Source organism: Chiloscyllium plagiosum, unplaced genomic scaffold (assembly GCF_037043375.1).
Source record: "Chiloscyllium plagiosum isolate Xiang-an unplaced genomic scaffold, Cpla_swu_hap1 HiC_scaffold_12, whole genome shotgun sequence".
Classification (NCBI taxonomy): domain Eukaryota; kingdom Metazoa; phylum Chordata; class Chondrichthyes; order Orectolobiformes; family Hemiscylliidae; genus Chiloscyllium; species Chiloscyllium plagiosum.
Window position 1 is genome coordinate 67717698 of NW_028270150.1, and position 25081 is coordinate 67742778.

General features: G+C 38.0%; 1 protein-coding gene across 5 annotated transcripts in view; it reads left to right on the plus strand.

Moving 5' to 3' along the window:
• Positions 1-25081, plus strand: part of il1rapl1b (interleukin 1 receptor accessory protein-like 1b) — a 1405689-nt gene that overhangs the window by 362182 nt on the left and 1018426 nt on the right. For 3 of the 5 annotated variants that reach the window (XM_043700749.2, XM_087992884.1, XM_043700748.2), the window contains exon 3: positions 24283-24348. The exons of the other annotated variants lie outside the window; for them this stretch is intronic. In XM_043700749.2, coding sequence (XP_043556684.1) covers positions 24283-24348 — 66 coding nt within the window. The remainder of the gene's footprint in view (positions 1-24282; positions 24349-25081) is intronic. 5 annotated transcript variants of the gene reach the window in all.

The following is a 25081-nucleotide window of genomic DNA, read 5'->3' on the forward strand; positions in this document are numbered from 1 at the left end:
CATGTCTCCTTTTTGCTCTCCTGATTTCCCTCTTAAGTATACTCCTACTTCCTTTATACTCTTCTAAGGATTCACTCGATCTATCCTGTCTATACCCGACATATGCTTCCTTCTGTTGCTTAACCAAACCCTCAATTTCTTTAGTCATCCAGCATTCCCTATACCTATCAGCCCTTCCTTGTCTGAGACGAGGTGCCATGCGCCAAATAGCTCATCTATCTCCACAAACTTGTTTACCATCTACAAGGTACATATCAAGAGTGTGATGAGATACCCTCCACTTCAGTTCCCCCAGCTTCTGTGGATGCTCCTGCAGCATCCAAGAACATCCAAGCCAAAGCAATTCTCATGCTTGACCCCCATTTTCCACCTTAAGCATTCACTTCCTCTATGACTGGACAGTGGTGGAAGTACATATTATACACATCCACCACAGCATTTCTGTCAGCTGTCTTTCATAGCACCTTCCAAATCTGTAACCTTTAGCACCTCAAAGGACATAGATGCTTGGAATTATGGTTCCCTCCAGTCTATGTTCCCACATGAGTTTGAGTTATATTGCTGGTAATGTTCCACCCTTTGGAAGAATCTTATTAAAAATCATATCCGTCCCTTTGAATTTTTCTTTATAATCATTTGCAATTGCTTTTGCCTTTCAAATAATTGTCTTAAGCTGACAGATATAGAAATGCAATTTGTAGTTTTACAAATCAAGAACGAATTCCTCCAGAATAAAGTGTTACAAATTTGGAATTGTCCCAAATTTGCAGTATTTAATATCTTAAAAGTAATTGCAGTTGAAGCTAACCAGTAGGGTAGTGACAATATGGATTGTTTTGAACCACGTATACTTTTACAGAATGTAAAATAGGTGGCTAATTTAATTGCATTGCTTCCTCAGACAGGCTAGAGTTAATCCGTTGGTATTCCATTGTTGATTCTGTGCTCAAGCAAAGTCTGAATGATTAACATATATTGATGCATCATGATATTGACATTTCAGAGGAGGGGTTCACATATCCTCATACAGTCATACAGCACAAAAATACACCCTTCGGTCCAACCAGTCCATGCTGACCAAAACTGCAAACTGAGTTTGTCCCACCTGGCTGTGCTTGGCCCATATCCCTCCAAATATTTCTTATTTATACACATTTCAAAATTCTTTTAAATGTTGTAACTGTACCCACATCCAACACTTCTTCTGAAAATTCATTCAACATGAGAACCACTCTGTGTAAAAATAATTTGCCCCTTATGGCTTCATAAAATCCTTCTCCTCTGACCTTAGTCCCTCGTCTTGATATCCACCATCCTAGGGAAAGGACACCTTCCACTCACATTATCTGTACCCCTCATTATTTTATAAACCTCTATAAGGTCACCCCTTAAACTCCAACAGTCCAGTGAAAAATGTCCCAGCCTATCCAGCCTTTCCTTATAACTCAAGCCCTACGTTCCTGGCAACATCCTGATAAATCTCTTCTGAACTGTCTCCAACTTAATAATATCCTTCCTATACTAGGGCAGCCAGAACTGGACATGGTACTCCAGAAGAGGCCTCACCACTGTGCTGTACAACCTCAACATGATTTTCAAATGCTTATACTCAAAGGTCTGAGTAATGAAAGCAAGTGTGCTAAACCCCGCCTTAATCACTCTGTCTACACGTAACACAAATTTGAAAGAATTATGTACCTGAACCCCTTGGTCTCTGTTCTATAACACCACCTAATGCCATACTTATGGTTGTACAAGTCCTGCACTTGTATTTTGTCACCAGAATGTAATACCTCATGAAAAGGGATGCCAGAAAAGTAGTAAGCAATTTTTCAGCTTGTTGAACTTGCTCCACCATTCCATTAGATCAAGAACAATTGTCTACTTTGATGCCACATCACTGTGCAGTCTCCAAGTAAGATGCTAAATAAGAGTGCAGGCTATCGCCACAATTGATTCTGTATCTGTATGGCAGACTTGGGCAAAGTAAAAATACTGTATTTTGAGTTCTAACTTCAGATTCATATTTGAAAACTACCATTCGAACATCCATCCACTCTGAAGATGAAATAAGAGTTGGTTGCCTATGGATATGTAAGAACACAGATTTGCAGCTACTTATAATAGAAACACAGATGTGTTCAAAGGTGAAGCAATTGTTGCAAATTAATGTTTGTACCACTGAGAAATGTGACTAGAATTCTTGAAGATCTTAACCCTTTAACTAATCTAGTGTGCATTAATTATCAAATTTCCAAGACCAACAAATGAAAAAGCATGATTACAAATTAACAAAACTAAACACCAGAGTATTATCCAACATTTACAAAAGATGAAATAATTGTGTGGGTGGCGCAGTGGTTCAGTGGTTAGCACTAATGCCTCACAGTGCCTGGGACCAGGATTTGATTCCAGCCTCGGTCGACAATCTGTGTGGAGTATATACGTTCTCCCCGTATCTGTGTGGGTTTCCTCCGGGTGCTCTGGTTTCCTCCTACAGTCCAAAGATGTGCAGGTTAGGTGAATTGGCCATGTTAAATTGCCCATAGTATTCAGGGATGTGTAGATTAGGTGCATTAGCCAGGGGAAATGTTGTGTAATGAGTCTGGTTGGGATACTCTTCGGAGGGTCAGTGTGGACTTGTTGGGCTGAAGGGCCTATTTCCACACTATCATAATTATAATTTTGTATATGCACATTTTTTTTTATATTGTCAAACTGTTGGAAAATGTTTAAAATCTGGTACGGACCAGTAGGAATAACATTTGCAATGGATCAACTTTTTAAAATGCAGCCATAATTTTTTCATAAACCAGAATTTTTAAAGATAGTGATTCAGTGTTTGAATTATTACTTAGGCAGCAGAATGGACTCTACCTGGTAACACATTTGCATCTGTTCAACATCGAGAATATATTATGCAGCATAAAATTGATCCCTATTTCCATCATCAAAACCAGCCTGCGGGCCTTTCACTTTTGGAGGCTTGCAAAAATGTTTGAAACAAAATTTCATTCTCCTTTTAATCTTTCTGTGGGAAGTGCAAATGACCTTTAAGCAACACTTTCGTTTAGTGACAAGCTAAGAGCCAACTTTCCAGAGAATAGTTGGGACAGAAACCTCTCATGTTACGTTGTGAACCATTAGACCTTTCTATGAAGAACAGATTTATGTTTTGCTTTGCACATTTCCCCACTGAAGAAGACTAGCCCTATTTTCTAGTCGACTGCAATACAGCATGTCGGAGTTTCAACTTATTGTGATACTTATTGGAGTGTAAATTGTAAATCTTCTCAAGGCACAACTTCAAAGAAGAGCAAGGGAGGTATTTATCCTTGGATCAAAATCACAATAAGCAAATTAGCTGATCATAACAATGTATTGATATTTATGGGCATTTTCTCTACGTTGCAAGTAAGTGAACTTGAACACGTGTTTTATTCAGTGTAGTTTGTTCAAGTTTACAGGGGCAAGATAACAGCCAGGTTTACATTGTCATAATCCAGTTTGAAAATGGTCAAGGAGGAGCAAATTACTGTAGATACTGGAATCTGTACTGGAAACAACAAATGCTGGAGATCACAGTGAGTCAGACAGCCTTCATGGAGAGGAAGTAAGCTAATGTTTCGAGGCTCGATGACTCTTCATCAGAGCTGACGTGAAGTGTGGAGGGGCAACATTTATGTTTTAGTTGGGAGGAAATTGGAGTGTCGAGTGCGGGGAGAGAAAAAATGTTGATAATTCAGATTAAGTGATCAGAACATGAGAATGGCAAAACAATGTGTCTAACTGCCAGACTGGGAAGAACAGAGTCCCACTGGGATGCACTCAAGGTCAAATATGACAACAAAGTTTTGGACAGATTTTTAGTAGGGAGAGAGATACAACTGACAGTTAGGAATAGAGTTTGGACCAGTGACTGAAAATAGTGCCTTCAAGCTTCCTAATTTTTAATTGGAGTAAAATGTTGCTCATTCAGCACTGGATATCAGATAAGCAGTCTGATCATTTAGTAACAGTGGCAGAAGCAAGGGTTAAAGTGACATGGTGATGCATCTATTGTAAAGGCTATGAACACTATCCAGAAATGTAGAACTATAGAAATAAGAGTAAGAATATGTTATTGAGTACTGTGAACTAGCTCTCCCATTCAATATAATCATAGCTGACCTTCCAACTCCAAGCACTTTTGCATCTTTTAACATGAAGAGCTATATATAACTTCTTGAAAACATTGTGTTTTCATACGCTTTCTGAGACAGGCAATTCCACAGACTGATATTTTCCAAGTACCATTTTCTTGGACCTAATATTATCTGTAATATCTCTTGCTCAGCATGTTCGGACTATCTTTCTTTTTTCCAGTGCTATTCAAAAATGTTGGCATGCAAAGTTGCTGCAGTTCCTTCTCACAAGATTTCAATGCTTACCAATGTCTATCCACCATCATCCCCTTAAGTAATGTTTCCAATTTCTTATAACCAGCTTGCACTTCACAATAGTTTTCTTTAATCAACTACCTATCTCCACCTTAATGAAGAAATCTAACACATTGTGGTCACTGTTCCCGAAGGGGTCTTACACAGTTAGATTGCCAATTATTTCTTATTATTCCTCAATATCTAATCTAGCATGGCCTGTTCTTTAGTGAGTTCCTCAACATATTAATCCAACATATTTGCTTTGCACAATCAATATGTAGTTAAAGACACCCAAATTACAGCTGCAGCTTTATGGCTTGCATCTATAATTTCCTATTTAGTGCCTTCCCAAACATTACGAGTGCATTTTGGGGTCTATGTACAACCCAGGTTATTGTTTTCTACTTAGAGAAACTGACATGACTTCACTTAAGAGAAAGTGAACACTGTAGATGCTGGAGATCAGAGTCGAAAAGCGTGACTTATGAGGAATGATGAAGGGCTTATGCTTGAAACATTGATTCTCCCGCTCCTTGGATGCTGCCTGGCCTGCAATGCTTTTCCAGCATCACACTCTCAACTCATACGCATTCCACTTCAACAGAGTTAGTATCTTTCACCACTATTGTGCTAATGTCCTCTCTAATAAGTAATGCTACTTCACCTACCTTTTTGCCTGTCCTTCCTAAAATCTGGATATTCAGTTTTCATCTCTGATCACCCCTGTTGCCAAGTCTCTGTAATCCCAATAAATTACGCCCATATATATTTATTTGCGCAATTAATTAATTTGCTTTATTATGACTGCTCCTGTGTTTAGACACAAGGCCTTAAGGCTTGTCTTTTTAACATTCCTAGTCCCATTCACATTGCTTTGTACTGTGACCCTATTTGAATCTTACCCTTGAATTATCTTTTTCTCTTTCCCCATTGTCTTCTGTTTTTGCTCTTGTTTCTCACTCTACTATCTTCCTGTATAGATTTTCAATTCCTTGTCATTTTTGGATGATTTATTTAGTCATCAGAATGAACCTTACTGCTGGTATTCTGTTGAGTAATTCTCTTAAAACCAAGAGAAACACCTTTTCGTAGTCACTTAATGTTATTGCTCAGTAAAATAATGAATTGAATGTTTTGGAAGTTGGGCATGATGTTGGACTGGTTCTTGCACAAGCAGGGGATTTGAATCATGTGAAAACATTGAAGGAGGTGGTACCTTGGTCGTGTACAGTCCTGTTTAGATAGTGTTTAGTTGATTTTTTTTTCATTTTTTACAGTATAAGTCTTACCATGAAAAAATTGTTATGAAATTCAATTTAATTTGGTAATTGTAAAAAAAACTAAGTTATAAATCTGTTGGTATTGTAGCTAATCAATGGGTAACATTAAAAATCCAAATGCACTAATTACTCTGGAAATGAACAGACATAAGTGTGATAAATTTCTTCTTTAACAAATGTTAGCATAAGGGTAATGCATCTATTGATTAAATTAAAATGAAAGTTTCTTCTTTCCTTTCATAGCAAATAAAATTTCTAATCACAAAAGTGAGAGATAATATTTTTTTAAATCCCAAGGGCATAATTTTAAGGTGTTACAAAAAAGAGCTGTGAGGAAAAATGTGTGGATACAGCCAGTGGTTCAGATCTTGAATACATTACCTGAGAATGAGGTGAAGGTGGATTCAACCTGGCTTTCAAAAATGAATTATCTAAGCACAAAGAAAAAAATCTTTGGAACAATGGGGAAGTCTGGGAGAGTGGAACTAGTTCCTCTTGCAGAGTCCTGATTCTGACTTAGTACAGTGAATGGGCCTCTTGTGCTATAAATATAATGATTGTATGATGTTCTTACATTAATGTTCTCTTGTTTGGAGGTTATGAATGAGGATTTTAGTAGCAAATAAACTGAGGCAGTAGAGGAGGTAGATAGTGTTATGGTGTTATATCTTGGCAACCTTTGTAATGGAAAGGATATGAGTTTGCATGCTTAGCTCAGGGCCAGATTGGATTATTAGGTTGTGAAAAGCCTGACTCAATCTGAGACATTGCCTTAAGGGAGGTACAGAATCTATAATGAGAATTCTAAATTGATGGTAGGGGCCAAAAATTTTGATTTTGAAATTCCTTATCTTTGATTAGAGATATGTGTGGCTCATCCAGATGACACACTGAGAAAATGGAGGAAATCTAGGGTTTCAGAGAGTAGGTGGAGGCACAACTGCACAGTGAAGTTAATCTTATGCCTTGGAATAATTTTATTGGGACCATGTTTAGATTCGGAATAGGTGAAATTGCAAAAATGGGGAAAGAAGCCATCACTCGAAATGCATAGATAAGAATACAATCAAACTTGATCAAATTACTTAATGGCACAAGGAAGACAAGGCATTAGATAAGTTGATATGCTCAAAGACTACAGAGTAGGAGAACAGCAATTACACCACAATCACAATCATGACTTTGAAACATTTCAATGTTGTGACAGTATAGGAAATATGATTTGAATGCCTGAAGCATAGATTGACAAGAAATGTAGAGATGAGGGAGAAAAGGCATTTCAGAAATTAGATGGTCATTTCAAGGACAGAGGGTTGGGTCACAATATTACAATGATACTAAACCTTGTAATTACGTGAACATCGATCAGAACAAACACAAACACTTAAAAATGGAAATAACAAAGGAATTTGGTTTGCTTTAATGATTTCATTTTAAAAGTAATACTGCTGATGAGTCTCCTTTTAAAATTTACTTGGAAGATGTAATTCATTTGCAACCAATTATCAATGCTCAAGATCCTTGAGCTTCAAATTGCTATGGGTCATCAGTTCATGCAATATCAAATTTATTCCTCTTCCTAATTAACTGGACTTTATGGCATTGACTGTGCGCAGAAGTGTGATTTTTTCTGGGTTGTTACCACGAAAGACTTAAAGCTGAAACAAATGAGCTATGCAAAGACCTTGCATATAAAAAAAAGCTGATAAATAGGTCTGGAAATAATGGAAGGATTGTCAATTCTGACCAAATGGTATTAGTTGAATTATAACGAGCAATCACTGTAACTACTAAAATGTCCAATGAATATTTGCCAGGCTTGATGCAAGCAAGCAAGACACAATATGTTTTTCTATTATGAGGTAAGTGTATTAAGGGCTACGAAATCAATGTGAGTAGGCAAATTAAGAAACAAATCAGCCGTGATTTAATTGCATGAGCAAACAGACTTTAGGGGATGCTGCTATGGATGAATGTTATGGGAATGTTTTCACTCTTCAGGAGTGTCCAGGCTGCACGAAGCTTTTAATTATAGCCATGGATGGAATATACCATGTAACAAGAGGATGTAGCTTGCATGTTAATTTTGTCATGCCTCTGTTTTAGTTTATCTACAACACTGCAGGGAAGTGTCTTATGGAGACCAGCTACTCACTCTGCTGTGGGAGTTTGGGGGGGCGGGGGGGGAAGGCAGTAAAATAATTTCTGCAGCACAACACAGGCTGAATAAATTCCATCTTTGTCTCAAATTAGATCTTTGTATTGAAGATGGAAATCAGAAGGTCTGATTTGTGAAAAAAGTACAATTGATACTGTTTTTGACCTGCTTATTCCTGCAAATTCCATTGGGTACCAGGAGTGCTGACTCTGATTTGTTGCCAATAACTCTGTTTAATATGTTGGAAATAATTAGTAAAGTGTAATATGCAAATAATAAGCCTGATCTTTATCATGCCCAACAGTGCTTGTTCATTTCCCACTAAAACTGGTGATTGCAATTAATTAACCATTGCCTCCCTTATTAGAGAAGTGGCTACTTAGGTAATAATTTTTCAGAACTTACTGATTGCACAATCTCTCGAGATACACCAGCTACAGCATTGCTTTTGGGAAATGGCTGAATCTGGTTACATCGATGATGACTAAGTACAAGTCAATCAAAATCAGTTGGCACAGTAACTGTCAACAAGTAAATCAAATCTCTCTTCTCTGTTTGTATTTGGTAAATATTGATGTACCACATCAATAACTTCACTATTTTCTGGCATGTCAGTGTTTCTGATGAATTATTCCATGTCATCATACCAGTATGCTTTTGAAGTGAACTTGCTGGAAAGAATCAGTACCACAAAATGCTATATGCTTTTGTTTGCTCACAAGAGACCAATGCTAGGAACTTTCCATTTCTATATTTACATATTGTTGTTGTCATTGCTTGTGCTGAAGTTCTGCATTCCATCCTAAAAGAAACGCATTTATTTGTTAAACTGAAAAAGAGATTTGTTTTATTTATTATACTCAAAGAAACTGTTCATTAAATATTAAAAGAATACTTGGCACTTGTTGATTAAATTTCGCTCTGATATTAATAATAAACTTCTTAACAGTTGCATTTTTATGGAACAATGAGTTGACTTAACGTGATTTGATTTATTATTGTCACATGTACAAATGTGCAGTGAAAAGCATTGTTTTGCATGATAATTAGACAAATCATACCTTACATTAGTGCATCAGGGCAATAGAATAGAATGCAGAATATAGTGTTGCAGCTACAGAGAAGATGCAGAGAGAGATGAACTGTAATTTATGAGAGGTCCATTCATATGTGTGATAGCAGCAGGGAAGAAAGTGTACCTAAATCTGTTGGTTCCTGTTTTCAAACTTTTGTATCTTTTGCCCAATGGAATAGGGTGAAAGAGAGTATAGCCAAGGTGGGAGAGATCTTCAATTATGTTGGCTGCTTTCCCAAGGCAGTGGAAAGTATAGACAGAATCAATGGAAGGAAGACACCTCAAACCAAAGAATTTTAATTTTTATATTCAACATTATTATTGCACAACACAATTTAAATAAAATAATAACTGAATTTGTAGTTCATAAATGATTGGATATTTGGCAGTTTAATTTTATTTATAAATTTGAAAACACCTCCAAAATATCAAAAGCAAGATATTGTGAATACTGGAAATATGAAAGAAACACTGCAAATGTTAAAAGTCCTCAGCATGTCTAGCAACTTATTTGGAGAGAAATGATGACTGTTTCATAATACTGAAACATTAACTCTTTTTCATGGGGTCTCTTGCTGTTTTATCTCTGATTCATCATAACAGACGTTTGTACAATAATTTGGATGGCACTCCAAAGCTTCACAGTTAATTAATTCTGGAGTATGTATCAAGCTAATTTTAAAGGTGGTTTGCAATACAAAAAATACTCAGGGAGAAGAAGCTTCACAGGACTTGGGTTTTATACTATCTGTGGTATAATTCTAGTGCAGTATCATATAGGTGTTAAGAATGCACTGGCAATTGGCTAAACCCTATAGACATAGATTTTTAGATTTCCACAAAATTTCTTTGAACATCACTGAGAAAAAGATACACATTTTGTTTAAATTTTTTGTCTTGTACTCATCAGTGCACTTCACAAGAATACAAATTCAAGGGGAAAACAAAAATGAATGAAAGGAGGATGTTAACTGGCTTGCAAATGGACTCTGGTGGAGCTGTTGCCATGGAGAATGTGCTCGATGCTAAATACTCATGCTGATTCTTTAATTTAGACAATTTGACTCTGATCAAGACATTGCCCTACAAAGGACCAGCAATGGTTGATTCACTCATGCAGTATAACTGCTCCTTTTGCCCTTTGAAATTGTATTCTTGCAGAATGTCTTGATGAGTGCAAATCTGAAAGCTTGGACAAAATGTGTCTTTTCACAGCAGTACTCAAGTTCTGTGAGAGCAAAAAACAATTTGCTGTTGTAAATGTTTAGGGAGGATAAGTCAACAATAATCTGCACTTTTAATAGTTTTAAAGTGTTGCAGTTGTTTGCAAAATGATGGAGGACAATTAGTAAAAAGGGCTGTCTAAAACAGCATTTGCAAGTTCACAAGTTAGATCAGGAAGATTGTGGCTACATCTTGTGTGAGGAATAATCCAACAGATAACTAACATCAAGTTTGTAAAGTTTTACATAACTTTATTTACTTAAGCTGAGAATTTGCAGTTGCATTACCAGCTGAAGTGTCAACTTTAAGAAATACATTTATTTGTGATGTTCCAATCTTATCAGTTGAACCAGATTGTTCATCTGGTGTGTTCTTTCACTTGTATTATTTGCCAGAACTTGGCAGACGGAACATGTTGGAAAAGTGAAGTTGTCCACTTTGGCAAGGGGAGTAGAGAAGCAGAATATTAATTATCTACAGAGAGATTGAAGAATGCTTCAGTACAGAGGGGACTCTTCACACATGAATCACAAGAAATTAGTGTGCATGTATAACAGGTAAATAGAAGATGAAAACACATGGAATATAACAGTAGGAAAGTCTTCTGACAACTGTACAAGGATGGCACTGAGAGAATTGTGAGTAGTATCCTTACTTTAAAGAGGAAAGTACTTACATTGGAAGCAGTATATATATATATATATATATGTGCCTGGCTAATTCCAGAATGAAGTTGTTTTTAAGAGGAAGGGTTGAGCACATTGGGCCTGTACTACTTTGGAGTTTATAAATATGAGAGGTGATCTTGTTGAAACACAAGATTCTGAGGGGGCTTGACAGCTAAGAGTAGATGTTGAGAGAATGTTTCCCTCATGGGTTAAATCAAGTAAGGAGGCACAGTTTTACAAATAAAAGGTCTTCCATTTCATGAGAGGAGGAGAAATGTCTTTTCTCAGAAGTTTGTGAGTATCGCATGAGAACATTAAGGCATCACATTGTGTTAGCTGCTGCTCACGATGAAGGTTTGTGCTAGCATTTACTTTAAGTGTCGGATACTATTAGCCCTGCTTAGTTTAATGTAAAGCAAAATCACTTCTTGGTCTAACTAGAAGAATCTGTTGTAGTTAACAAGATATAGCGTATTACACATTGGTAACTAATTACAGGCTACATTGATATGTTGGATATTGTTGCAGAGATTTTAAGGAGAATCAGATATCAAGCCTTACTCCTTCGGGAACCCAAACTGTTCTACTCTCAAATCCACATAACATCACCTCAGTGTCTGGCACATATGATACTTCTCAGTATTAACTCCTTTTGATCCATTTTAGATCCAGAAAACATCAGTTAGCCTTTGAAATCGTCTTTCACACAGGGCAATGGAGGCTCAGTGATTTAATATATTCAAGTTTAAGCTAGACAAATGTCTGATTTAGAAGGCAATGAAGTTCATAGGGAGGCCTTCCAATAGTTAAGCCCATTATGAGATCAGCCCTGATCTTACTGAAGATGGGTCAGACTCAGGATATGACATACTCCTGATTATAATGTTCTTCCATTGTAATCTAATAACCTCCTGTTTGTCCTCAGTTATCAAATTACTAAAAGTTTATTGAGGTGTAGAGCGCATTCCCAATGAATCAGCTGATCCCTGCACTGTGTGGAAATGAACCCACAGAATGCAAAGATCCAAGATTTTGATACTATTCTGTGTTTGAGACAACAACAATTGGATCACTAAAGTTGATCTAACTGCCCTTGTGTTAGGCCGGTGAAGATTGGCTAGATTCATCCTTTTTGATTTCTCTCAGCTGGCTAGAGTATATGTGAATATTTGTGCAGAGGAGTGAGGGGACCACAAATAACATGTTCCCCAATCTGTTTGCTGATGGCAATTTAGCAGCTCATCTGCGAAATATGACCACATAGGTCTGATATAATTGCTCATCTGGTTTTAGCTGGAATTAGCACACTAAGAAGCAAAGGAAATAGAAAGTAGTTCACTTTTAGAAATGGGGCCACCTGAAAACTATTTTTCTGAAAATGACTGCAGCAACATTTTCAAAAACATTTGGTGCACAGTGATCCACTCATAGAGCTAACCCATTCCTTATGTGTAGATATGCCCGCTGGCAATACGCTACTCATCACAAACTAATAAATGACAAATTGCAACAGGAGAATCCAAGGCAGATTCCAACATGTAGGGCATCAATGTCTTTGAATGAATTTTTAAATTTTGATCATGCCTAATGGCTCTGTGAAGTAGTTTCTCCTCTGGTTATGTGATCATCCTTAGTTCTGGTTTGTACAGGGTATGAAGCCATTGTACTACATTAAAGAAGATCAAAATGCAAATTTATATATTTTCATGATAAATAATGCAAATTTATATAATTAGTATTCAAGTGCTTATTTGCATTTGAATTCATTTTCTGACTCATTTCTCTTCACAAAGGAATGAATATCACTATAACAGCTGTGATACTTACTGAACCACACTTCAGCATTTGGTGTAGAAGTGATATGTTCTTCGATAATTGATGGGAAGAAGCAGGGTGCAATAATAGAGCAGTTAAGAGAACATTATTCAGGAAAATTTTGTGAAAATTAGACAATTTATTTATAAGTAAGTGGTAATTATAACACTGTTTTATGTTTATGATTTTCTAATTTTTGTGTACTGTTTCCACATGCGATATACAACACAGGTGAAAACAAATTTGCTTTGTACGCAACTTATAACTGAAATATGTACATGATTGGGATGCAGTTCAATATCATGCTGGCAGAAGACTTGGATCATTGTGATATCAGAACCACATTAATGTCTGCAAACTTCTTGACCATGATGTCTGCATTAAAGTCCAAATCAATCATATATTGATACTACACAAAGCAAGTGATCTGGATGTGAACCCTCTGGAATTCCACTGGAAACTGCTTCCTAGTGGCAAAACTTTTTGTTTCTAACTCTCAAATCCAAGTCAGATTTAAAGATAAAACAACACTTAGAAGGAGACTCTTAGTTTCTTACCTGTGTGATGATACCATAGTTTTAAGAGATGTGTTTTGTCCCATTTCTTTTCTGAAAAAAAAGGTTGAGACAGAGATCTGGAGAAGTCCGTTTGAAGGCAATAAAGTAAACAGCTTGTGAGGCTTTGGTTTTTTTTAAAGGTTGGGACAACAGCTTGATCAAGCTCCCACAGAACCAGGGTTTTTAGTTTTAGCTTTCTGCAGTTGCTCGGGTCTTGAAGCTGGATGTGGAAGCTTTTATTCCCCTCTGTTACAGCTAAAAGCTGATGTTCTCTTCCTACTGTTAGAATTGCATGTGAGACAACCTGTTTTACTAAATTTGACTTACTGAAGAAGTGCAGAAAATTTCAGGGGACGGAGGAATGTCAGGAGGCAGTTGACAGACTGAAAGCTCTGTTAACCCCTGCTCCAGTGTTAGCCACACCAAAGCTATCGATACGAATGATGTGGGTGTTAGTGTTGTACTCTTGCAAGAAGAAGATAAAAAGATAGAAAGACCTATTGGCTATTTTTCCAGAAAATGAAATAATCATCAACAGAAATATTACGCAATTGAGAAGGAGACCTTGAGCTTGGTGTTGGTGTTACAACATTTTAACATTCATATTGCCATTTATGTGTCTGAGCTGAAAATGTGTTGCTGGAAAAGCGCAGCAGGTCAGGCAGCATCCAAGGAGCAGGAGAATCGACGTTTCGGGCATGAGCCCTTCTTCAGGAATCCTGAAGAAGGACTCATGCCCGAAACGTTGATTCTCCTGCTCCTTGGATGCTGCCTGACCTGCTGCGTTTTTCAAGCAACACATTTTCAGCTCTGATCTCCAGCATCTGCAATCCTCTCCTAGAAGATTTATGTGTCTGAGACAGGTGTGTATACTGATCATAACCCCTTAAAGTCTTTGGAAAAAATTAAGGATAAAAATTCCAGACTGTTTACAGGGAGCCCATTACTGAAGCCATTTAATTTGAAAATTATACACTTGGCAGCACGAGAGAACGTAATTGCTGACATGTCACGATTCTGAAAGAAGACAGACATATAATGGTGAGAAAATTAAAGCTGGACTGAACTGGATTTTATCATGAAGTCTTGCATGCTTAGAGCCAATGTAATGTATATGTATTGTAGTTTACTAATAGTGTCAGGCTAAAAGTTTTTAAAAATAAAGCCATCTTTATTGATGGTTTTTTAAAGGAATGAGGAGTGACGATACTATGGTTTTAAGAGGTGTATTTTAGAACATAGAACAGTACAGCACACTACAGGCTGTTTGGCCCTTGATGTTATGCCGATCTTTTAGCCTACTCTAAGATCAAACTAACCAACATACCTTTCATTGTATTAGCTTCCATGTGCCTATCTAAGAGTCCCTTAAATGTCCCTAAAGTATCTAATGGTGCTACCATTGCTGGCAGTGTATTGCATGCACCCCCCCCCCCCCCCCCCACTCTCTGTGTAAAGAACCTACCTCTGACATTTCTCCTAAACCTTCCTCCAATTGCCTTAATATTATGCCCCCTCGTGTTAGACATTTCTGCCCTGGGGAAAAAGACTCTGGCTATCCATTCTATCTGTGCCTCTCAACATCTTGTACATCTCGATCAAGTCACCTCTTATCCTTCTTTGGTCCAATAAGAAAAGCCCTAGCTTCCTCAACCTTTCTTCATAAGACATACCCTCCAGTCCAGGCAGCATCCTGGTAAATCTCCTCTGCACCCTGTCTAGAGCTTCTATATTCTTCCTAGAATGAGGTAATAAGAACTGAACACAATTGTGTTCCAAGTGTGGTCTATCCAGGGCTCTGTGGAGCTGCAGCATGACCTCGCAGCTCTTAAACTCAATCCCCATGCTAATAAAAGCCAACACACCATATGCCTTCTTAACAACCCTGAGTAAATTGGGTGGCAACTTTGTGGGATCTATGAATGTGGACCTCAAGATCCCTCTCTTCCTCCACACTGCCAAGAATTCTGCCTTTAACCCTATGATCTGCATTCATATTCGACCTTCCAAAATGAATCACTTCACAGGTTTCCAGGTTGAACTCCATCTGAGTTCAACCAGCTGACTTCTGAGCCCGGTTCTGCATTCTGTCAATGTCCCATTGCAACCTACAAAAGCCCTCCATACTATCCACCACTCCACCAACCTTCATGTCATCAGCAAATTTATTAACCCATCCCCCCACTTCCTCATCCAAGTCATTTATAAAGATCACAAAGAGCAGAGGTCCCAGATCAGATCCCGATGGAACACCACTGGTTACCAAGCTCCAGGCTGAATACTTTCCATCTACTACCATCCTCTGTCTTTTATGGGCCAGCCAATTCTGTATCCAGGCAGCCATGTTTCCCTGTATCCCATGGCTCCTTACTTTCTGAATGAGCCTGTCATGGGGAATCTCATCAAATGCTTTGCTAAAATTCATGTACACCACATCCACTGCTCCAGTTTTGTCCTAGTTTTTCTTATAATGAAAAGTTGGGTGATGAGCAGTCCTCACGAAGCCAATAATCTAAAGAGTTTGTGGGAATTGAGTTTTTTCCAAGTTGGAACAATGATACAGCCTGAATGGGTGGCGTCCAGTTCCCACAGAGCAAAGGTTTTTTGCTTTCGCTTTCAGCCTTTGCTGGGGTCTTGAAGCTGGATGTGGAAGCTCTTTTTCCTCTCTCAGTTATAGCTAAAAGCTTGGGTTCTCTTCCTGCTGCTGGAATTGCATGTAAGACAATCTATTTTACTGAATTCACCTTTGCCAAAGGCATTGGATTATGACCTATTACTGCATTGGAACAGTTATTTGTAGTAGTTAAAATGTAGATGATTTTCTTGATAGTTATAGATAAGTTAATCCTTTTCTTTTTATTGTCTCTATTTGAACTGTCATGTAAAAATAAAGTGTGTTTTGCTTAATGTTGGGTAATTCGACCAATTGAATTGCACCTGGATCAGAACACTCTACACTTAACTAGATCATAACACTTTCTTATTTTAAAGGTATTTTCTTAATATATCTTGAGAGTGTTTAGTCTGGTCCATGCTATCTATAACATCAAGACTGGTTTGACAAAAGAAATTGGTGAGTGAGGAACTACTAAGTCAAAGCTGCATGGAGTTCTTGAACTGTAACCAAAATTTGAGGGGAGAAATAGTAGGTTGGTAGTCTGAATATAGAGGTCTGACAAAAACAAAAGGCATAAAGAGCAAATAGTGTGGAGAGAGCACAGAATATTCAGCAAGTGACCAACAGCCAGTTTTTGCATGATTTCTTCAGTGTAGTCAAAACTTCTGCAACACAAGCAGCCAAGGATGGGAGTTAAGAAAGGAGAGGTGCCTACTGAGGGCACAGTGACAGGCAACAGTTGTTTGAAGGAGCACTTTAAGGAGCTCTTCAACTGAAGCTCAGTCATCCAACATGAGTGCTTCCACCACATCCCATAACATACTAGCCTCCACCACCTCAGCACATCCCCAGTCCAATATAAGCTTCAAAGGTCATCAAATGGCGAAGAAACACTAAAGCAGTCATCACAGACAGAATTCCTATGTATGTACTAAAATATGGTGGAGAATAGTTGCCAAATACCTTTCCTCATCTGGAAGGAGACGAGCAAGCTAGGGAATCTGAGACATCACAATTGTAACCATCTTCAAGGAATGAGATTAGATTGATTGCCGTAACTCCAGAGTGGTAACCCTACTGTCTATAATGGACAAGGGCATTACAAGAAGCTTTCTCAATTGCCTCATTCCAGTGGCTCAACAGTCTCGCCAGATTTGTTGCAATGTGCATTCCATCCATCGAGAGGCACGTAGGACATGATCTTCACAGCAAGGCAAATCCAAGAAAAGTGCAGTAAGTAGCAGCAATCTCTCTCTCTGTAAGGCTTTCTTTGTGAGGTCAATGGTCTTCAAATCTCTCTCAACCAGGAGGGATGATGGAGCATCCTCCTCAAATTTAAGTACCTGTAGAAATTCATCACCATTCTGCATCTGGTGGACTTTGGCATGCAAGTAATAACCTTCACTAATGGATTTGCCATGGACCCAACATGAGTGTAAACCGGGATCAAGCAGGCTATGTCATTACACTGTAATGTTCTTTTCTATCCATCTCACCACCACACTCCCTCTTTTCTCCATGAAGCTACCTGCCAGCATGGAATTACATTTTAGGATGAGTAGGAAGGTATTCAACCAAAATCACCTCCAGATCAGAACCAAGACCACCCCAATCTCTGTAATCACACCACTGTATGCAATTGTCACTTGCTGCTGCACACTTTGAGGACAGGCTCCAAACCCCCATTGGGCCATGCACAGAAGTGTATGAGAGAATGGCTACAAGACTAAATATCTGGAAAGCAATTTTTTCTGCCAGCCTGCTCCCACTGCATAACACTTCATTCTGACAAGCAGGATCCATGGTGAGTCACTGGGCAACATGGATCATTTCACGTGCTTTTGAAGCTCCTGTTGAGAAACTCAACGTCATGTCCACTGTGCTAGTGCAACGTTTGGATGACTGAAGAAAAGAGTATATAATGACAAAGGCCTCACACCCAACACCAAGCTCATTAAACTATAATGCCCTCTTCTGCCAGGCTACAATGTTGTCTGTCCTCCTGTACATGTCAGAGACATGGACTTTGAACAGCATTCAGTTAATCAATTTCTTCAAGATACATCACCAGGAATGCATCTGTAAAACCCTGTAAATCCATGCTGGGATAGATTGCAATAAATATTTTTTATTTATTCAGAGTATGTAGGCATTGTTTCTGATCTCTAATTTCCGAGCAAGCAGTTGAGAGAAAACCATATCGCTAAGAGTATGGTGTCACATGTAGACCAGACCAACAAAGGATGGCAGATTTCCTTCCTTCCTCCAGATTGATAAACCAGATGAATTTGTATGACAATCAGCAGTAATGATCTAATTATTATTAGGCTATCTTTTCATTCCTGTTTTTTTAATTCAATCTTACCATCTGGCATGGTACGATTTTATAGTACAGTGACATTAGTACTGCTTCCTCTAGCAAATATTCATGTCCTCTCTCAGGCCAGCAGCCCTAACCTTAAGTCACTAGTTAGTGTCAATAAGTAGGTAGGCCACATTATCCACATACCTGACAGGACCCATCCCCACTCCCAAAAAATAACAAGCTATCTCTACTTTGAGCTTCAGGATCATCTTCAAGGTCTCTTGGGGAAAAAAGAATGCAGCACCCTCTTTTTGAAGACCACCTAAACTAGAGAAGAAGCATTCCTGCTGATGTCAATTGTTTTAAATTTCTCACAGAGCCAGCTGAAAGGCAAGCATAAGGAGCACAAAATTGTGTCACACCCAAGCATCCTTCCCACCCACTACCATCATCTCTCCCATCAATGACAGGGTGTGCAGATCCAGTTTTGAACTGTTCAGTCACCTCAGGACACACAACACTAAAGATAAAGAAAGCCATCCTAAATATGAAGGGCCTGCTGAAGAAGATGTAATATATGCACACAGTTAGACATAAGGAAGGCAGGTTACAATAATAAGTAAAGCAGAAGGTGCAGAGCATTTGAATGGGAGAGGAAGTGAGGTGCTGCAGTGTTTATACAATAGTAAGGAGACATTGAGGTGTGAATCGGTAAGAGGCTGCATGTGCAAAGCATTGAACAGAGAGCAAGAGGTTCATTTCCTTAAAATTGTTGATAGAATTTGGTAATGCTGGCTTGGCCAGCATTTCCTATCCGCCCTTAACTGTTCTTGTGAAGGTGATGGTAGTGAACTGTCTTTTATAACCACTGCAGTCCATCTGGTGGTCCACCTACTCACTGTTAAGTTCCAACATTTTGACTCAGTGACAGTGAAGAAATAGCAATATAATTTCAGGTTTGGGTGGTGTGTGGCTAGGAGAAGAATTTGAAGGTGGTGATGTTCCCATGCACCTGCCGCTCTTGTCCTTTGAAGTGGTAGTGGTTGCAATTTTGGAAGATTGAAGGAGCTTTTGTGATGAAACTTGTAGATGGCACACAATGATTCCACTGGGCTTTGGTAGTGGAGGGTCAAGAGTGTAATGCTGGAAAAGCACAGCAGGTCAGGCAGCATCTGAGGAGCTAGTTTCCAGGATGTTGATTTGTATGTTTGTAACTCTAGAGAGATCGTTGGAAAATTCTACATTACAGCTCCTTGTTGTGAACTAGGTTCCCTAGCATTGTATTTGTAATCTCTTACCACACTGATATTTCCCAGATGTTTCTTTCTTTAGCACAATAACAGGAGCGCTCTTACCTGGTCCACCAAATGGACCATGCCCCCAGTGTGGCATGGGAAATCCACGGGAGCAAATGTGCATGTCTTCCAACCGTTTGCTGCTTCAGTCACTTTCCTTTGTGGCTTTAGCGAGGATGTGCTTTTTACTTTAAGAAGCACCAACCGACTTTAACTAGTGTGTGTGAAGCTTGATTTCTGCCCCCCCCCTTTCTCAAACAGGTGTAAAGCCAATAAATACCATAGGCAGTCTTGGCAATATGCCTGGCCCATGATAATGAGCTGCCAACATTAATTTCATGTGGTCCTTGCATCCGTGTGAAAAGGCACCATGTACCCTATGCCCCAGTTTTTGGACATGATTGAATTTCAAAAACCAAATGTCTTGAGGGGAAAGAAAAATCTGTCGATGTTAGAATTTAATGATGTGGAACTTTTATTTTGCTGAAATCATTTGGTTTAACCACTGACTTTGCTTGCTTAAAGCAGGCTTGCATGCGTAAAGCTTGCTGATATGCATTTTGTAGGACATTGAATTATTGTGGAATATATGAATGAAGAGTTGTCACTTCCAGTAAAATTGGAAGCATACCCATATAGTGAAGTTGAACATTGAAAAGAACAGTGAAATGGCTTCAAAAATATCAAAGTTTCCAAAGGACTTCAGCCAGAAGGCTTGTATTCTTTAGCTGTATATATAAATGAATTAGGTCAGCTTTTATTCTTTTTCTCTGGAGATGCAAAACAACCAGAAATACTTTCACTTTTTACCCTGACCCAATGTTTAGTAGATAAGTGAATGCTTCACATTGTGAAAACAATGCTGTTAATATGTTTGAATCAAAAATCAGTTCAAAAACTCAGTACTTTACTAGAGAGCTAATTGCATAACATTGTAATTGTTTAATATTAGACTTTATAGGATTTTTTGCTTCAAGTTGTTATCTTATTGAAGCAACAAATTATGTTTAATGTAAATAAATTACCGTGTTTCTAACAGTCATTTCAATCACTCATTTAAGTTCTATTTGAACTAATGTTCTGCTAAATATTCACTATCTACTCTGGACCAACTTCAAAATCAATGTCTGTGGAAATTGTTCTGAATAAAATCAATACTATTCAGACAGTGTAAATTCTTCTCTGTTTCTCCTCCACTTTACTCCACAGAAAGATTAGAAAGGGCCTTGCAACTCCTGTGGCGAGGCGGGTGGATGAACAGTCTGGTTCAACATGAACTTTGCCAACACCACTCAACTGGCAACTGCTCCAGGCCATTTGTCAGTGGGCTGGCCATCACATTTCCACTGATTCCCTCCTGCCCCTGAGGGGAAAATACTGCATGAAGGCTGTGCATCTTCTCTCCAGTGACATGACTAAGATTATGAATTCTACATGAAACCACAGGTTTAATAGTTTAGGCATAAGGGTACTCCACTGTGACTTCTAAAGCAGCAGCATTTAATATTTTACATGGTTTAAATGGATTACAGAGATTGAATAGTTCCACTTATTTCTAAAAGCCTGATTAGAATTTGCATAATTAACAAAGAATGTGTGAGTATGTGCTGTTGATTGCATCATTTTTGACGTGTGCCAAAATCATTTACATGATGTATATTTTATGAGATGTCTTGTGCAATAGAAGTTTTTGGGGAGCATATCTTTATAACATACCACTATACCTTATATTTACCAATGTAGTGAATGAAAACAAGAAGTTGGCTTAATAATTTTTTTTTAAATACTAAGTCTATGGTTATGGCCCCTGCTAATGGTACTACTGGACAAGTCAGACACCAGAATGAAACCTTGAAAACTTAATGTGATTTTTTTTTACTTTTATGACCTATCTGGTGATTAGTTATGGAGTTGTGCTCACACAATGCTACTGATTTTTTTATCACAACTGAAGGGGAAGAAAGGCAAGCTTTCAAACTATAGAAAACAGTTAGAAGGATTGTAAAACACAGCAAAACTAAGTCTCAACATGCATCTTGACACTCAATTACAGACACGCAAATCCAGAGAAATTACACTCCTATCTCAACTCTTCAGGGTTGGACTTTACTGACCCCTGACGGTTAATTTGCTGAGGATTGTGAAGACAACCTGATGAGTCTTTTGCAAATCTGCTGACATGAACTTTTCACAAATCTGAGAGCCCAAGTTTTCTTAGTTCTAATAACTTGCAGATTTCTAATCAATCTCTCTCCTGATTTGGCAGATGTATAAATGAGACACTTCTCCTTGGATAATGGGTCTCTGTACTCCTCGAACTGAAACTAAACTTGCTCCGGCACTTTACTCTGATACTTTGTGAGCGGAAGGTTTTAAAAAAAGTTTATATTGATAACAGGGATCACCTGCTATCTGTCAAATGCTGAATTTTGTCACTGTTCCAGATGGATTCTTGGACCTTTAGTCAAAAAAATCACTTTGAACACTTTGAAATCCAAAAACAACACCTATGTAACTTAATCAACCTTACTCACAATGTATTATTTCATATATTTTGCTCTCCTTTTAGTTATTGGTCTACCTGGATGAACTTAAACATCTCTTTCTCCTCGGATAAAATTATTTTTTGCTACTTGACATTGTTTTACTACTTGTTGAGCCTTTGAAATTTTTTCTTCAATGTTTCAAGCTTACGTGATTTTCTCTGCACATGATTACAAAGATTTGTTTCAATAAGCTAGCCTCTGCAGCTGAGGTACTACCTGTCCTGACTGGAGCTCCAGTGGCCTTGAATTTGTTTAGATGATCAGAGACCTGTTCTTTGCAAGATTGTGGAAATATTTCTCGCTCTGTATTTCTTGATGCAAGAAGTTTTTTTGATCACTTTACTGACCACAGAGGTTTCTGAAGCTTCACTTGCTTTTATTACTGACTGGACCAGCAGAGAGTATCTTGCTCTCTATTCTTGGTGGAATCTCTTCATCTGTCTGTGCCTGCAGTTTCCGCTGCTGCATATCCAAGACAGATTCTGTGCTGTAGGTAGACAATTTTACTACCTCTTTATCTTCTTTGAGAAAGGATAGATTCTTGTTGAAAGAAAGGGGTTTTCTGGAACACACTCTCTCTTGAATGCCGAAATACACAAAGGTTCAGAAATTTCAGATTATAGTAAATTAATAAATTGCCTGTTGGCTTTCCTTCTCTGTAACCATATTCAGAACACACTTGGAACATCCTTTGGTGGCGTCTTTGGTGTGCATTTTTTGACCATTTATACCTTTTTGTTTTGAAGGAAATATAGAGACACCGTCTTTCAATAGTAGGACTGATGTATCTTTATAGTCTGCTGATGGAAGGGTGTCTAAAACTATATACGCAACTCCACTTAATAAATAGTTGTGATGATTATGAATGAGGTGTAGTTTGCAGCTTTTTCTGTTGCAGCGAAGTGTAGCATCCAGCTGGCCTCTTACTCGAATTCTTGTACCCCCATGCCTCAAAGTTTAATGGAGGATAGTCTGAAGATTTTTGGTCTGAATTATGTCTTAAAATCTGAAAAGATTATTCAATTTAAAAGTAAATTTTCTGCCATTTAAACACTTCCATACAAAACTCATCTTGCAAGCATGCACTGTCCAGGCAATCAGATTTTCAGTGGGCCTGCCATATCCCATAGAAAGAGTTCATCCTGGCCCTCTAAATCCTGTATTGAGATTCTCACAGATTGTCTATGCTTGACTTTCTGTACAACCATTGCAGCTTTCCCTCTGACTGTCTGACTGACTGTTTGCACTTGAGACTCTCTACAGCACTAGCTAAGGGCTCTGCTAAAGTTCCTTTGTGGCTTGGATAGCATTATGTTTCTTTGTGTGCTTGTCATTAGTCTGTCTTCTGAGTGCTTCTTTCTTTGCCTCAAAGTGTTTTTTCACTGTAATATTTTACTGACTGTTGGCTAATTGATTTCTGGGTTGCTAACCATGCATTTTGCTATGAACCTTCACTTGCACTTTTTTTAGCTTCTGTAGAGGATTTGCAATTTTCTGGATTGGTATCGAGGTACACCTTGAAGTCATCGCTAGCCCCAGTCATTGCTGAGGCTCACCAGGTATTTTCCCCACCTCCTGGGTTTCGATAACTGACTTGACTCATGGTTCACCTTTGCTGGATTTCAATTTAGGCACTTCTCAACTCTGGTTTTGTGTGTCTTGCTACCAGGTAGTAATGTGAGATCTAAACCCTTAATTGAACAGCAGAAGGTTTTGTTGAAATGCTATGTACAGAGGATGGTAAAAGGAAGCCTTATCAGGAGCACCATAGACTGAGACTCAAGTTCCATATGATCTGACATCACACAGCTCATTTCACACATACTGAGGAGTTTCACCCTTTTCATGTGCCTTTTGATTTCTGAACCTGATATCTTTATAAACTAGAAGGACAACTGTCACTGACATATGGGAACACCATCACCTGTGAGTCCCCTCTGAATCTCTCACAATCCTGACTTGTTTGGTATCACCATTAATTTAGTCGTTGGGTCAAAAACTTACAACCTTCCTCCAAACCTGTAACTAAACAATGTCAAAAAAGGCCTTCTCAATCCAATTCACAATATTCGATAAAAGAACTTTTAAAAATCCATTTTAACATAGACTGTGTTTACCTTCTATTGAAAGCAATGAATAATAAAATTAGTGTGCTATAAAATGAGTGCCTTTCTCATGGGCATTTCAGGATGAGCAAGTGTTCACATCCCATGAAAGAATTCTCAATATTTCTGTATTTATTTAATATTATCCCTTATAAATTAATGTTGTATTATGTGGAGATGAGAGTTCAACTTTTACTTTCAAATTTTTCGTTGCAGTTCTTCTGAATCAGGACTCGCATACAAAGTCCAACATTCTAAAAATAAACTTCAAGAGGGAGGGAGGTAAGATTAGAGTCGTATCACATTATACACCTTAAGTATTAAACACTGTAAAGTCTTTCCACCCCCACCACTCTTTGCTTTATGATCAAGAAAATAATTGCTATGGGAAGAGCAAATTGGTTTAAATTCACGTGATGTTATTAAATTAGCATTTCAAAGATCAATGAACCTGAAAAAATGGCAGGTTACAGCAAATGTCAATTTGGACTCTGAAAGAAAATTTGGGTTATGGTGGTAAAGACACGTTATAACAAATGATGAAATGTAATAGAGTTATAATAATCAAAACTGAACATTTTAATAATTATTTACAAAGTTAGATTAACCTAACTTTTAATTTTTATTCATTGTACTTGTAAAAACACAATGCCTCTGTAGAAAATGGGAGACTATTTTCAAATCAACCTCATGATTATTGTAGGTTATCCAATAAAATAGAATTTGTGCAAGGTATGTTTTTTATTGCGCAGTCCTGTATTTATGATGATAAAAATGATCGAAAGATGAGTTCCAAGAAATGTTTAAAAATGCCCTTAGGGAAATGCAGATATTATTGCATATGTCATTTATTAGTCCATTTTGTGTTTAGCTCTGGTGCATTCTTTTCTCAGAAGCATCGTTGGTGAATTTGTGCATTAAATCCAACATCAATCACTTTGATCAGGGTCTCGCTCAACAAACCCAGCAGCTTCTCGTCCATGTCAGTGCCATATGTTTCTCACAGCTGTTCCAG